Source organism: Natator depressus, chromosome 3, assembly GCF_965152275.1.
Source record: "Natator depressus isolate rNatDep1 chromosome 3, rNatDep2.hap1, whole genome shotgun sequence".
In the NCBI taxonomy this organism is placed as follows: Eukaryota; Metazoa; Chordata; order Testudines; family Cheloniidae; genus Natator; species Natator depressus.
In genome coordinates this window covers 159,780,204-159,793,607 of record NC_134236.1, presented here as the reverse complement: position 1 = coordinate 159,793,607, position 13,404 = coordinate 159,780,204, and the positions used below count along the sequence as shown (strand labels likewise).

Sequence of the window (13,404 nt, the reverse complement as noted above, 5' to 3'; positions counted from 1 at the left end):
GGGCACCGCTAGCAGATTTCCACTGTTTGAGCTGCACCAGGTCAGCACATCCCATGAGTATGAATGTGCAGAGGACATCTCAAAGAACTGTATTTACAGAGAGCTAACCTTCATTTTTGGGAGCTTAAGTTTGCTGTAACAGTAGCTCCACCGATGAAATGCAATAAGACCTACAGAAGGTAGCTTCCTTTCAAAAGACCCCACAGAACATAAGAGTGAGAACACACTGCACAGCAATTTCAGAGTGTCAGCATCTCCATTTAGACCAAAGGTTTTTCATACTTCGTAAGAAAAGCCACCTTGGTAGCAAGCGATTAATCATCTAGGGATATGATCCTTGCTTAGAGTGTGACATCTTGGATTCTGTTGTGGTCAAACCCTTGATGTAATTTGTGATAAGAGCAATTACTTCTAACTTGGGGCTATGAGGAAGCCATGTTATACCCAGGAATAATAATTGGTCATCCTAAACACATATCTAGTGCATCCAAACTTACAGATCAGGAGCTTTTTGAGTAAACATTAACAAATGACAGGTTTCAGAGTGGTAGCTGTGTTAACAAATGAGTAGCTGATATGCAGAGAGAGACCTGATTCCTCACTATCAAAGCCAGCATAATAATCCACTGGTCACTACAACACCATGTATCCAAGAAAGAACTGTTACCCCAGTAGAGGGAAAAATCTGGAGCAGAAGCTTCCAAGGTAACCCAAATAAATTTTCCTCCAAACCAACAAAATCCTAACATGACAAAGACAAAAAGAGAGTTTGTGTATGACAGCTCACAATTCCTGTACAAAACTCTTCTGAACAGTCCTCCACACTGTGTCTTAAGAAATGACTGGTAATAGTAACAGCAAAGCAGAAGTTGTGAGTTATGCAATTAGACAATATGCCAATCAGTGCTCTGTCCAGAGAAAAAGACTCATTCATGACTGGACAGTTGCTGGAAAGGATTCGTACCCATCAGTTGTTCAAAATCAAAAAGATCTTTTGAACTCAGCGCAGATAATTGCTCATCCAGGGGTCAAAACAGGGTCCTGGTCATAATTTTACCTACTTGGTAATGAATTGCAAAGGTCCAAAACTTTATTATATCTGTCTTTTCCTGGAGGTGATCATCTCTAGCCAGTTATCTCCAGTGGCTTGGATTGCCTGTGGAAATTCCTTCTGAAGACATGGAATCATGCACCCGATACAATGAAAAGTTAGGTATCATTCTCAGATCACATTGGAATGTTCCTTTGTGGGCAGATAAGTATGAACAACATGCTGAAAGCCAACCCACTTTTCACTCTAGACCCTTGAATACTCACTATGAATGCAAGCCTCATAGAAGCATACTTGGAAGACAAATTTCCAAAATCTCAAAGTGTATATCTGAGTTCACTTAGACAGCTGTTTAATGGTACATCAGAACAAGTAAATAAAATCTTCCATAAACAGGACCATGTGTGATTGGAGTGATGGTCTGTAGAGTCCAGTATCATGTCTTTGACCCTGGCTAGTTCCATGGTACCAGCAGCTTCAGAAGAAGATGTAATAAATCACATAGTGAGCAACTATGATGCTTACAGGGAAATCTTCTCTGACTTCCTATTAGAGGTTTTCTTTTGATTGAGGTGTAAGTGTTTTATATACCTTGTCAAACTAAGGGGAAACCAGAGACTGAAGCTTCTCTGGAGCAATGTAGTAATGTCCTGGGCAAAGAAGAATCTATTATCTTTCAAGACAGTTCACATAAAGGGTACTGAAAAGAGGAAAAGGGAGAGTTGAAGTATTTCACTGGCCCAGAAGGCACTTTGGACTTGCTAGATAGCCAGTGAACTCACTTTGCACATGCAAAAATGACCAGACCTCTTGAAGTAGAGATTTCTTCACCTGGACCAGGAACAATTACAGTAAACAACCCGGTCATCAGAATAGAAGGGTAGTTCAGCATGGATTCTCCATTAGCCTCTGATACATTTTGGTATCCAGACTGAAGTCAACCCGAAAATGTCATTCATTGCTCTATTAAAATTTACATTTTCTGATGAGAAAGGAAGCAGAAAGCTTTTTTGGGCAGGGATTGCCTCTGTCTTTGTACAGTTCCTCAGTCAGTGGGGACCTGACCTCTAAATGTTACTGTAATACAAATTTTGTAGTCACAAAATTCTGGAGATCTCAGCTACATTAGTGTTTCTCCAGAATGGTTGATTGGAGTTCTAAAAACAAACACCACAGAAACCTAGTGGTGCACAATAGGTTGGAACATCTAACTCCCCATTTGCAAAGCATCAGATGCCAAAATTGATCAGAAAGATAGATTATACAAGCCTGTGGCTGTCTTTTTAGTTGTCATTACTGCTGAAAATTAAAATTTAAAATTTGAAATTTAAAATTAGCTCCCTTATCAATACAAGTATTGCATTACTGTTTCCGTAAGAAAAGGGTTATTCAGATAGCTCCAGAAATCCTTTTGTTTAAAATAAGTTACCCTTTACACAATTCCTGAGAAATAGTTCTCCCATTAATTTGTTCTAACCCATAGCACTTCTTTAGAAGCTTATGACACATATGTGGATATTTCTAGCATTCTAAAGATATATCTCAAGCATATGGAGTACACATACCAGTTGTGATCAGTTCATCTCATTCTATCAAAAATGCCAAATCCTTAGAGCCACAAAGTTGCTGCAAACAAGATGTTAAAATCCTGTACCAGTTCTCTTGGTAGACATCTGGGAAGCTATTCACAGGCATCCAGGAGCATTGGGGAGAAACGTGTATGAGTCTCACCTGAGGAAGATTTGCAAAGTAAAGCCTTGTCTTCAGTGCTAAATAGGTGTATTTTTTACTTCAGGGTAACTTAACGTGCATGAGCTATCCCAAGGTAAAACACAATGAAGAGATATTAAGGTACCTTAATTTTACCACAACTAGCCAAGGTCAGCACTATTCCCCTTGAGTTAAATATAAAGTTGCCTTCACTGTGGTTTTTACTGTGGGATACCTCATGTGTGTTAGTTACCCGAAGGTAAAATATGTATCTTTTTAAGCAATGAAGATAAGGCTTAAGCTGTCATTCCTCTGCAAGAGGCATCCTAATAATTAAAACTCTGCCACTTCTGTGATTCGCTGTTTGCTATTTCCCATTAGTGATGAATGAGGAGAGGAGTGGTACAACAGAATGAGAAATTTCTAACTAGATAATTTTCTTTATATTAGCAACTTCTCTCCTCATTCAGCCCACGTTGGTAGTCTGGTAAATGAACAGAGTACAAATTGAAGTTTTTCTCCAAAGGGAGACTTAGACATATAATTGTCTTAAGGTTGGATAATACATTATACCAAGTTGTTATCTTACTGTTACTAATCAGTTGCTGGACTGATAGTACACAGCTGTGGAAGAACTCTTCTAGCATTCTGAACTGTAAGGTGGAGCTTAGTGCAGGAGCCTCCATTGGGCTGCCTCCAAATTCCATAGGTGGGAGGCATTAACCCATTAGCGATGAATGAGGAGAGACGCAGCTAACAGAAAGAAAATGATGAAGTAAGAAATTTCTCTTTTTCTCTCTCTCAGGAAAGAAAGAATAGAATGAGAGAGGAAGGAAAACAGAATCCTCAGGGCCCACAGGAGAGAATTATTAAGTACAAGTTATGCTTAAAAAGAAAACATGGTTTTCCCAATTCCTCCATAGTTAAAGCCCTGTATGTGTATAGCTTTTCTTTCACATAAATATTTAAATCTCCCATTCCATGAAAGTTCTTTCAAAGAGCCATATTAGTTCTTGAGTTTACTAGAGAGCTGACTGATAAACAGGAATGGTATACATATTTAATATATATCTCTGGAATAATCTAATAATAATAATCTAATATGGCATAAATACTCATGACAATTTTCAGAACTATGGATGCCGTTTGGGCATTTAGTATTTATGCCACTCCTTATGGCTGGATCAGTCTGCCATAGTTTGCTGAGCACTATTCCTCTACTTGTAAAACCTTCTAAAGACATGCCTATACAATTAAGCTTTCCAAAATTATTATTCTTCTCTCTTTGGGGAGGCTAGTGCTGCTCTAGGTCCTAGTCTCATGCTAACTGAATACAAGGAATTTGACTGTGTGCTGTCCCGATTAGTAGTTGTTACAATCTGTATCCCTATGTTCACCCTTTTAACAAAACTATTGTGGATTGTGTACAAAGTATGCCTTGTGGTGTTGTGTGAAAACTCATAATGTACTGATCATTATTGCCCTGGTAAAATATGTGTGACAACACTGTATGTAAAGTTATAAAATTCTATTGTATGACATAGCTGAGACATGTTCCAAGTTTAGAAAAGCGGGCACAAACCGGTTCCTCAGAGACAAAAAGCAAACTGACGCCTCAGCCAGGTGTCAACAAAATCAAATGGACTAGCACCTGGTTAAGTGGCAATTCTTTGGCAGAAAAAAGGGTCTGAGTGAGAAATTTACAGCTGGCAGTTCCCATCTCTCGAGACTTTCTGTCTCCTGATCTCCAGCCGGAGATGATTCTCAAAGAAGAGGAAAAGGATAAAAATGAGGAAAAGAGGCCTCAAATCACCTCTCCCCTCATCTCTACTCACAGCATCAACAATACCTTAAGGACATTGAACTGGGGGGAGGGGTCCTGGCTGAAAGGACTCCAGCCAGTAAGATTGCTAGAGCATATGGTGAGAGAAACTTTTGCTTTGAATTCACTTAGCTTGTTGAGTTAGGTGTTAGTTGTGTTATACCTTTAACCGATTCTGACTTTATGCCTCATTATTTGTAATCACTTAAAATCTATCTTTCTGTACTTAATCAACTTGTTTTATTGTTTTATCCAAACCACTGAGTGTTTGGATTGAAGTATTTGGGGAACTCCATTTGATATAACAGGATTTGTGCATATCATTTTCTGTTAATTAAATGATGGACTTTATATGAGCTTGTATTGTCCAGGAGTGTGCTGGCCAGTACAAGACACACATTTCTGGGGGAGAAATATGGGACTGGGATCTTGCTGGCGTTGCCATGCAGTGTAATTCATGGGTAGGTGGCTATAGCACTCAGTATAGCTGGGAGTGATATACATGCTGGAGGCAGTTTGTGGGCAGGCACCTCAGCTTGGAGAATTGAGGGGACACAGCTATCCATCAGTCCAGATTGAACCCTGGGGAATATCATAGTGGTGCAGTAGGGTCTTTGTGCCTTCTTCCTCAGCTTTGTTCATGTAAACAAGGTCAGACACAGTCTAGCATTCTGTGTTTGTTCTGTCTTGTCTTACACTATATTGAACCTGCTCCAATTTTAGACTGTAAGCTCTTTGGCTCAAGGACTCTGCTAAATCCATTATACAGCACTGTTTACTCTATAACTAACAAAAATAATACTAATATTAGAAAGAAACAATCATTAATTTAACATGTTAAATGTTTGCAAGTTTTGGATCCAGTAATCTTCTTTTACTGACGGACAGAGATGGTATGAGGCAAAGCTGAGTTCGTTTATCAGGCACACTCAGATAATTATTGGAGTGACACCTTCCATTCTATTTACTGTATTGCATTTCAACCACATGTAGTAAGACAAACTTTTATGACCTCTGAACACTCTCGTCAGGTAGAAAATGCAACAGAAGAGCTTCTTTTTATATGTGTAACAATGAGACTATAAAATGAATGCTTACTTGTAGGTAAAACTATTACTGATTGGCAGTGGATAATCTTGGATGGACCAGTAGACACAGTTTGGATAGAAAACTTAAATACTGTGCTAGATGATACCAGAACTCTGTGTCTTGCAAATAGTGAAAGAATCTACTTACCATCAGGAATCAGAATGATATTTGAAACGGACAGTCTCTCTCAGGCCAGTCCTGCTACTGTCAGTCGATGTGCAATGGTTTTTGTGGTAAGTCTGTAAGAAAAATTACAGATTATTTTCTGATAAGAATTTTTTTGCCTTATTGATTTATTTGACTTCATCTGCAAAAAATGCCAACATAACAAACTGAGCAAATTAATGTTTAGTACATTGTTAAACCACCAGATTTGTATTATCCTGTCAGTGATTTTAGAGGGAACAATACACATGTGCCAAAGGCTGTATATTTGTATCAGAGTAACAGCCGTGTTAGTCTGTATTTGCAAAAAGAAAGGTGCCACAAGTACTCCTTTTCTTTTTGTATATTTGTAGAGTATTATTTTAAGTAATAGCCTCAATTTTTGTGGTCACAATTTTAAGTACAAATTTTGCACTCACAGCTTATGCTCAGATAAATTTGTTAGTCTCTAAGGTGCCACAAGTACTCCTTTTTTTTTTGTGGATACAGACTAACATGGCTGCTACTCTGAAACAGAGCTAGATAGCGACTTTAGGCACAGCCATGAATAAAGGGCAGTGCATAAATTGCACTACCCCAGAAGTAGCACCAGGAGGCACTATGACTCAGGGATACAGCTGTGAATCACAAATTCTTCCCCTGCTTCCTTTTTGCTCTGTAGTGAGGAAGTAATTTTGCTGCTGCTGCTGTGTATGGGCAGCATGTGTTTGCACCCTCAGTGTCAGTCTAGCTACGGTTGCCAGTGAGTAATGTGGTTGGAGCCAAGTCTCTGCATGTTACCTGTCCTTTCTGTTTGCTCTGTGGTTGGGGGAGTAAGTGGGAAGGCAGTGCTTATTAGTAGTTAGGGGTCTGGTTCACTGTTTGTGTCCCATCTTGCTCATTTTGAAGCCAGTGCAAAAATAAGCCTCCAGCTTTATAGTCTATAGCGCAAACACATTTCTCAAGATCTATTGTAAAGACTATACAACTAATTTGGTTTAATTAACAGGACCCAACTAATCTGGGATGGGAACCTTATGTAAAGACATGGCTATTAAAAGTTTCCAGAATAATTACACGAAGTGGCTTGGAGTGTCTTGAAAGTTTATTTGAAAAAAGTGTAAAAAAAGGACTACATTTTTTAGAAAAACACAAGAAAATGCAGCCATTTCCCGTGCAGCAGATCGGAATTGTAATGAATCTCTGCAGAATTCTTGGTTCTTTTATTGATATAATGAGCAAAAATGGACTCTTCTTTCACAGTGAGTAAATACATTTTAAAATTAATTTAAAATATTTTTTCCTTTCATAGTAGTTTGATTCTTTGATGGTGAGCATATAATTACCCATCTAATTAGTTTGTATTCACACACTTGTTTCCTCAAGACCGGGCAAAACTAAAATGACTCAGCCACTTAGATGTATAGAGTTTAAAAAATACTTTCCACTGTTTGCATTACTCTCTTAAACTGCTTGAAAATAAGTTTTTCTCTAAAGATACTATTTATACCACTCTTGAGTCTTGTGCCTCCAGAATGAGTCATGCAGAAAAATCCCTTAGCTTTTAAGCTTTTTGGCCTTCTGACATGGATGGCTCTCCAGTGAGCCTATCTCCTCACCAAGACATTCTGTGCCATGGGTGATCTAATAAAAGAGGTCATCCTCAGACCTTGGACTACAGTCAAGACTTGCCTTTCCATGTTTGGCCACATGGCCTCATGCATCCACATTATACCATTTGCTAGGCTCCATCTCCATTGCCTACAAACCTGGCTTCAATCTATCTGCTTACCAGAAAAAAGACAAGATCGGTGCCAAAGTAGCAATTCTGACCAAGGTTCTGGCCTCTCTTACTCAAGGATAAAGCCAGAGAAAGTTTGGATGGGAATTCCTTTCCTCACAGCTACGTGCAAGGTGACTAGCTTCACAGATGACTCCATTTTAGGTTAGGGAGCTCATATGGGCAATCGTACTGCGAAAGATGCCTGGACCTTCAGGAGTCCAGGATGCATATTAATCTGCTGGAACTAAAAGAGGTCTGTTGGGCCTGCGATGCTTTCTTTCCATTCGTCCAATCCTGACATATCCAGATAATATTGGCAACATGATGACTGTCTTCTACGTAAACAAACAGGAGAACAAGATACCTTCCTCTGCATATAGAGACAGTCAACATGTGGAACTGGTGTATCTGAAATCATATAACTGTTTCAGCAGTATGCCTACCAAATATGCAAAGCTCCCTAGCAGACAGTCTCAGGAGACATTTTTCCTCAGACCATGAATGGGCGAGATTCACAATTCCATTCTCAATGGGAACTCCCTTCTGTTCCATGGACAGACCACCTTAGTGATGCCTGTCCTCCTAAGTCATTGATACCACAGTCCTTTGGAAAATCCATCGTGACAGGGCTTGGGTCATCCTCATCACACCCAGCTGGCTGAGGCAGTTCTGGTTCTCAGACCACCTGAGGATTTCAACCTGCCTGTCCATCAACATCCAACAATTTCCAGATCTGCTAATGCAATACAACGGCACCATCAGACACTCCAACCCAGGGCCACAACAACTCAAGGCCTGGCATTTGGACGGGCATCAGAGGTAGAGCACTCATGTTCCATGGTGGTTCAATCCATCCTCAACCAAAGCAGGAAGAATTCTATCAGGAGATGCTATTCAGCCAAGTGAAAGTGTTTCTCCTCTTGGTCACAACACCAATTATCTCTAGATTCCAGTGAGATCCCTGCTATTCTAGAACATCTATTCACCTTTAAGACATTGGGTGTCTCTGTCAGTTCCCTACAGGTTCACTTGTCAGCAATCAGCGCTTTTCATTCTCCTACCAAAGACCACACTATCTTCATTCATCCTGCGATGACTAGATTCTTGAAGGGACTTATTAGATCCTTTCCACCAGTGGTGAAGGAACTTCACCTCATTCTTTCGACTCTCACCAAACCTCCTTTCGAATCATTAGCCTCATGCTCTATGTCCCATTTCTCGATAAAAGGTGCCAGAAAGGTGATCAAGCTGGGAGCACTCATGGCAAATCCACCACAGATTGCCTTTCATAAAGAGAAGATCTCTCTTCAACTACACCCAAAATTCATCCCTAAAATAATTTCAGAGTTTCAAATCAGTCAAACCATCCACTTACCAACATTTTTTTTTCTAGAACCATGCGCCTCTGATGTGGCAAGGAGGCTTCACGCTCTAGACGTCTGATGAGCACTAGCCTTTTATCTACAGAGAACAAAAGCAACTAGAAAGACACCTAGCCTTTTTATTGCCATAGCAGAGAAGTCAAGAGGTCAGAGAGACTCTAAATGGATCTTGGGTTGCAACACTGTTTGTTTCCAATTAGGTCTTATTTCCTCCACAGAGGGTGAGGGGCCATTCCACCAGAATGCAAGTAATTTCTACAGCGTCTCTGCAAGACTTGCCTTTACTGGAAATATGTATTGCAGCTATCTGGAGCTCCTTACACACCTTTACAAGACATTACGCTTTGGTGCAGTCTTCTACTGCTGATATAAGTGTAGGGACAGCAATACTACAGACAGTCATTACATCTGCATCTTCTCATCCACCTCCTGTTTGACCACTGCCTACTAATTTCCCACATGTGGAATTCACATAGTGACCATCACTTGAAGAAGAAGTGGAGATTATTTACTTGTTACTACTGGAGGTTCTTCAAGATATGTGGTCCCTATCTGTATTCCACACCTTCCATCCCCCCCTGCTGCAGATGATAACTAGATTTTCAGTAGAAGGAATTGGAGAGGCGTTGGTCTGCGCTGCCCCTTGTACTCCTGGTTCAGAGCATTAGAAGATCAATTGACGCTGCTTACTAAAAATCTCTGGATTCAGGGGCATGGTGTGCATGAAAACCCATGTGTGGAATACAAATAAGGACCACACATCTCGAAGACCCTCCAGTAGTAACAGGTAAGTAAGCATCCTTAATTTTGTCACTTAAGGCCTGATTCGACCACCTTTGCTCATGTAGAAAAGTATATTATTCTTGAAATAATTACACAAAAATCATTGCAACTATTTATATAGTGAAGTATCACTCAGAATGAGTACAGGTGACAGAATTGGGACCCTATTTCCACTTTCCTCTGTTTTAAAGTATTTTCTTTCCATACTTATTTCTAATAAGCTGTAAATATTTCACATTGTTCCTTTTTAGTTTGGTTTGGGTGAAGAGTTAAAATATAAATACTTCTAAAATTCTGTTTAGATTAATATATATGAAAACATATGTTGTATTTGAAATGATGTAGACATTTTTTTTTGTTCTATTATCTTTTTGGAAACCAAAGATTAGGTTTTTATATTATTTCAATAATTTAATAAAATTCTAACAGATATGTAATTGGTAAATAATACAAGTTTGGTGCAACATACAATATGTTGGATGTTACAGTCCCTAGGAAATACAGAGAATAATATTAGTATATTTCATAGTTTTATAGAGTTTCAGGCCAGAAGGGACCATCAGATTATCTAGTCAGACCTTCTGTATGTCACAGGCCATCATATTTCACCGAGACACCCCTCTATTAAGACCAAAGACTTCAGTTTCCCTAGGACTGAAATGCTTTGGTCTAAATAAACTTTTGTGTGCCACCGTCAAAGAACAAGGTGCCACCAGTGCCCAAGGTGCCTGCAGTGGCAGGGAAATGATTAGGTGAGACATGCCAAGATAATCCCAGTAGGCAAACCATGCCATGTGCTACAGAGGAAGGTAGAAGAAACCCAAGGCCCTTGCCAATCTGACCTGGGAGAAAATTCCTTGCCAGTCCCATATCTGGTGATCAGTATGCTCATAAGCATTTGATGAAGACACACCAGTAAGGCATTTAGAAAGAGAATTAACTACCATTTCAGAACACTGCTCCACCTCATCCAGTACCCTGTCTTCTGCTGTGGCCAACCTCTGATGACTCAGAAGAAAGTGGGGACAGAATATATCAACTGTGCTTTGGGGGAGGGGGAAGCAGGATTTTCTGCAGATTATCTTAATCAGAACTGCAAGTATTATGAGCACGTTAAGGGTAGTGCAGGCAATCCCGTTCTCCCCATAACCCATGAAAGAACAGAATGAACAGGTTGAATTATAGCCTTACAGATTTCAAGGCCTCTGAGCCCCTGCACATACAGGTCATAGAATTTCTCGCACAAGTTGAAATAGAGCATATCTTTTAAAGCATATATTTAAAATATATCTTTTCTTATTTTAAATGCTCCAAGTGATAGTGAATTCACCATCTTGCCTCACATGGCAAGTCTGTATGTGGAACTGGCACCGAGCCCTGCTTTGGTGCATGCAGGGAGTGTGGAGTCCCCCAGTGTCCTCTCTGTAGTTCCGTTGCAATTCTGCTACACTGGGGGCAATTTTTGGCCCTTACTCTCCTAAGTGAATTTTACTCATAAAGAAACCTATGTATGCTGTGATTCAGCTTTTTGTCTTCAGTTCATGTTAATCCAAATGAACTCTTATCAGTCTGAGAAAAAGATAATTAAAATAATACAACCAATTGTATGGTAAAGAAAAATCTGATACTAGTTAATGCTATTCTAGTAACTAACACCGCTAAAATTAAAATGGGTAAAGTTCAGCTACCACCTCTGATTTCCTAATGGCCTGACTCTTCACAGTATATTGGCAATCTTCAGAATAACTCATGCCTGGCATTCTGGATTCTGATTTATGAGCTCAGTCATCCCCCTATATCTTAACCACCTGTTTTCCTACAGAGGAACAACCAGCTCCACAGTTACTACTTGTAATGCTTCCTAAAAGCAGAAGTAGTTAAGTAGATGAGCTTCTTGTCGCCCATGTTCCATGTCTTCTGATTCTCCATCTTATCTGCCCTTTCTACAAAGGGCAGCATATTCTGTGGGAGTTACTAGTAACCTAGCAGTGCATTCAGACTTATAGGTACAGAGGAAGAACAGAAAGCTGAAAGATTTCATGTGTGTAGAATGTTGTTTATGTTTTATGTGTACATCTGTTAGGTAGAACAATTCTTTTCTATTCCTGTGCTGGTAGAAGCAAAAAGGACTTTTCTCTACAGTCAGTCATTTGAATTATTTTCTAGAGTAAATTATGACGAAGTCATAAAAAATTCTTTGGTAAAACATAGTTCCAATGTTAATCTAACATTTTCAAAGTAGTTGCCTTTTGACATTCCATAAAATGTGTAATGCAAATGAGAAGTTTCAAAGTTGATTGCCTAGAAAACTAAAATTAGTACAACTGTAGTTTGTGTAATCTTATAAACTTATTTCATACATATGTCAAATGATGTCTTCTGACTTTTTTTTAGGTGTTGAACGTCAAAACTCTGTTGCAGGTACTTCAGAAGTGCCCCAGACCCAGCACCTCAGCTCTCAACTAACAGTTGAAGCCAAAGCGCTAATTGCAAAGGCCTCAGTAGAAAAGAAAAGGTCAGCCAACGGGTTTAGATTTGTTAACAATAAGCCATTATTCTTTCAAGAAAAGAGAAACCCCTTGATAAACAGTGTATTAATTCAAATTGGATAATTAGGAGTTGGCAAATAAAATTGGTCTTCCTTGCATCTTAAAGACCAGGCTACCACAAGGTTCTATGTTGGCCCTAACTTTGTTTAATGTCTGCATGTCAAATCTTTTCCAAACTACAACCTCAAAGTGTGTGTATGCTAGTGATATCTGCCTGACTGCACAAACTGAGATGTTGGATGAAACTAACTAGATGATTGTTTACAGTTTTCTTTAATTCAAGAATTTAGAGAGCGATCTGAATTTTGTACCTGAGTCCCAGTAAGGTTGGTCTCTGCATATATACTGCATTCCTCCAGTATAATTATTTAGTTCACAACTTGTGATCGTGTTCTACGTCCCTCAACTTATTCATGACCACCAGCCAAACTACCGTACTGTGATAGACCCAGGCCAGTTGGGTACAGCAGAGTAGTCCTATTGGGATCCAGGAAGTGGGCGGGCAAAGCTCGCCCACTGCTAAAGGATCCCCCCCCAGCCTAAGGGGGGGATCCACAGGACCTAGAAACCAAATGATTACGTGGGACAACTAATGAAGAACAGGAACGGGAGTGCGGTCAGAGGGTCAAAAAAAGGGAACCGGACGGGGACACTGAGCAGAGGACCCCGGTACAGCAGAGTAGTAGAAGGCAGATATACTGGCCACTGGATAAGCAGTTTTCTCTTCCCTGACTGACCAGAGCAGGGGCTGCTCCAGGCTAGGGTGGACACATGACTCCAGTTAGCCCGCAAAGAGTCAGTTGAAACCGTTAGGCTAATGAGAACACCTGACTCCAATTAACCTGCAAAGAGTCAGGTGAGACCATTAAGCTAATGTGAACACCTGACTCTAATTAAGGCCCCTCTGATACTATAAAAGGGCTCACTCCAGTCAGGCCAAGGAGAGCCAGGGAGTCAGAGGAGAGGAAGTGCAGCCAAAAGGCTGGGTAATGAAGACACCTTCAAGCCACAGGAAAGGGAGCCCTAAGGTAAGGGTGAAAAAGGCGTTGAGAGAGAAGCGGGAGAGTTGTGTGGAAGTGACCCAGGGAAAT

General features: G+C 40.0%; 1 protein-coding gene across 1 annotated transcript in view; it reads left to right on the top strand.

Annotated features, from left to right (window-relative positions):
• Positions 1 to 13,404, top strand: part of DNAH14 (dynein axonemal heavy chain 14) — a 467,695-nt gene that overhangs the window by 250,321 nt on the left and 203,970 nt on the right. The window contains 3 exon segments of the mRNA XM_074947623.1: positions 5,688 to 5,905; positions 6,826 to 7,078; positions 12,159 to 12,279. Coding sequence (XP_074803724.1) covers positions 5,688 to 5,905; positions 6,826 to 7,078; positions 12,159 to 12,279 — 592 coding nt within the window.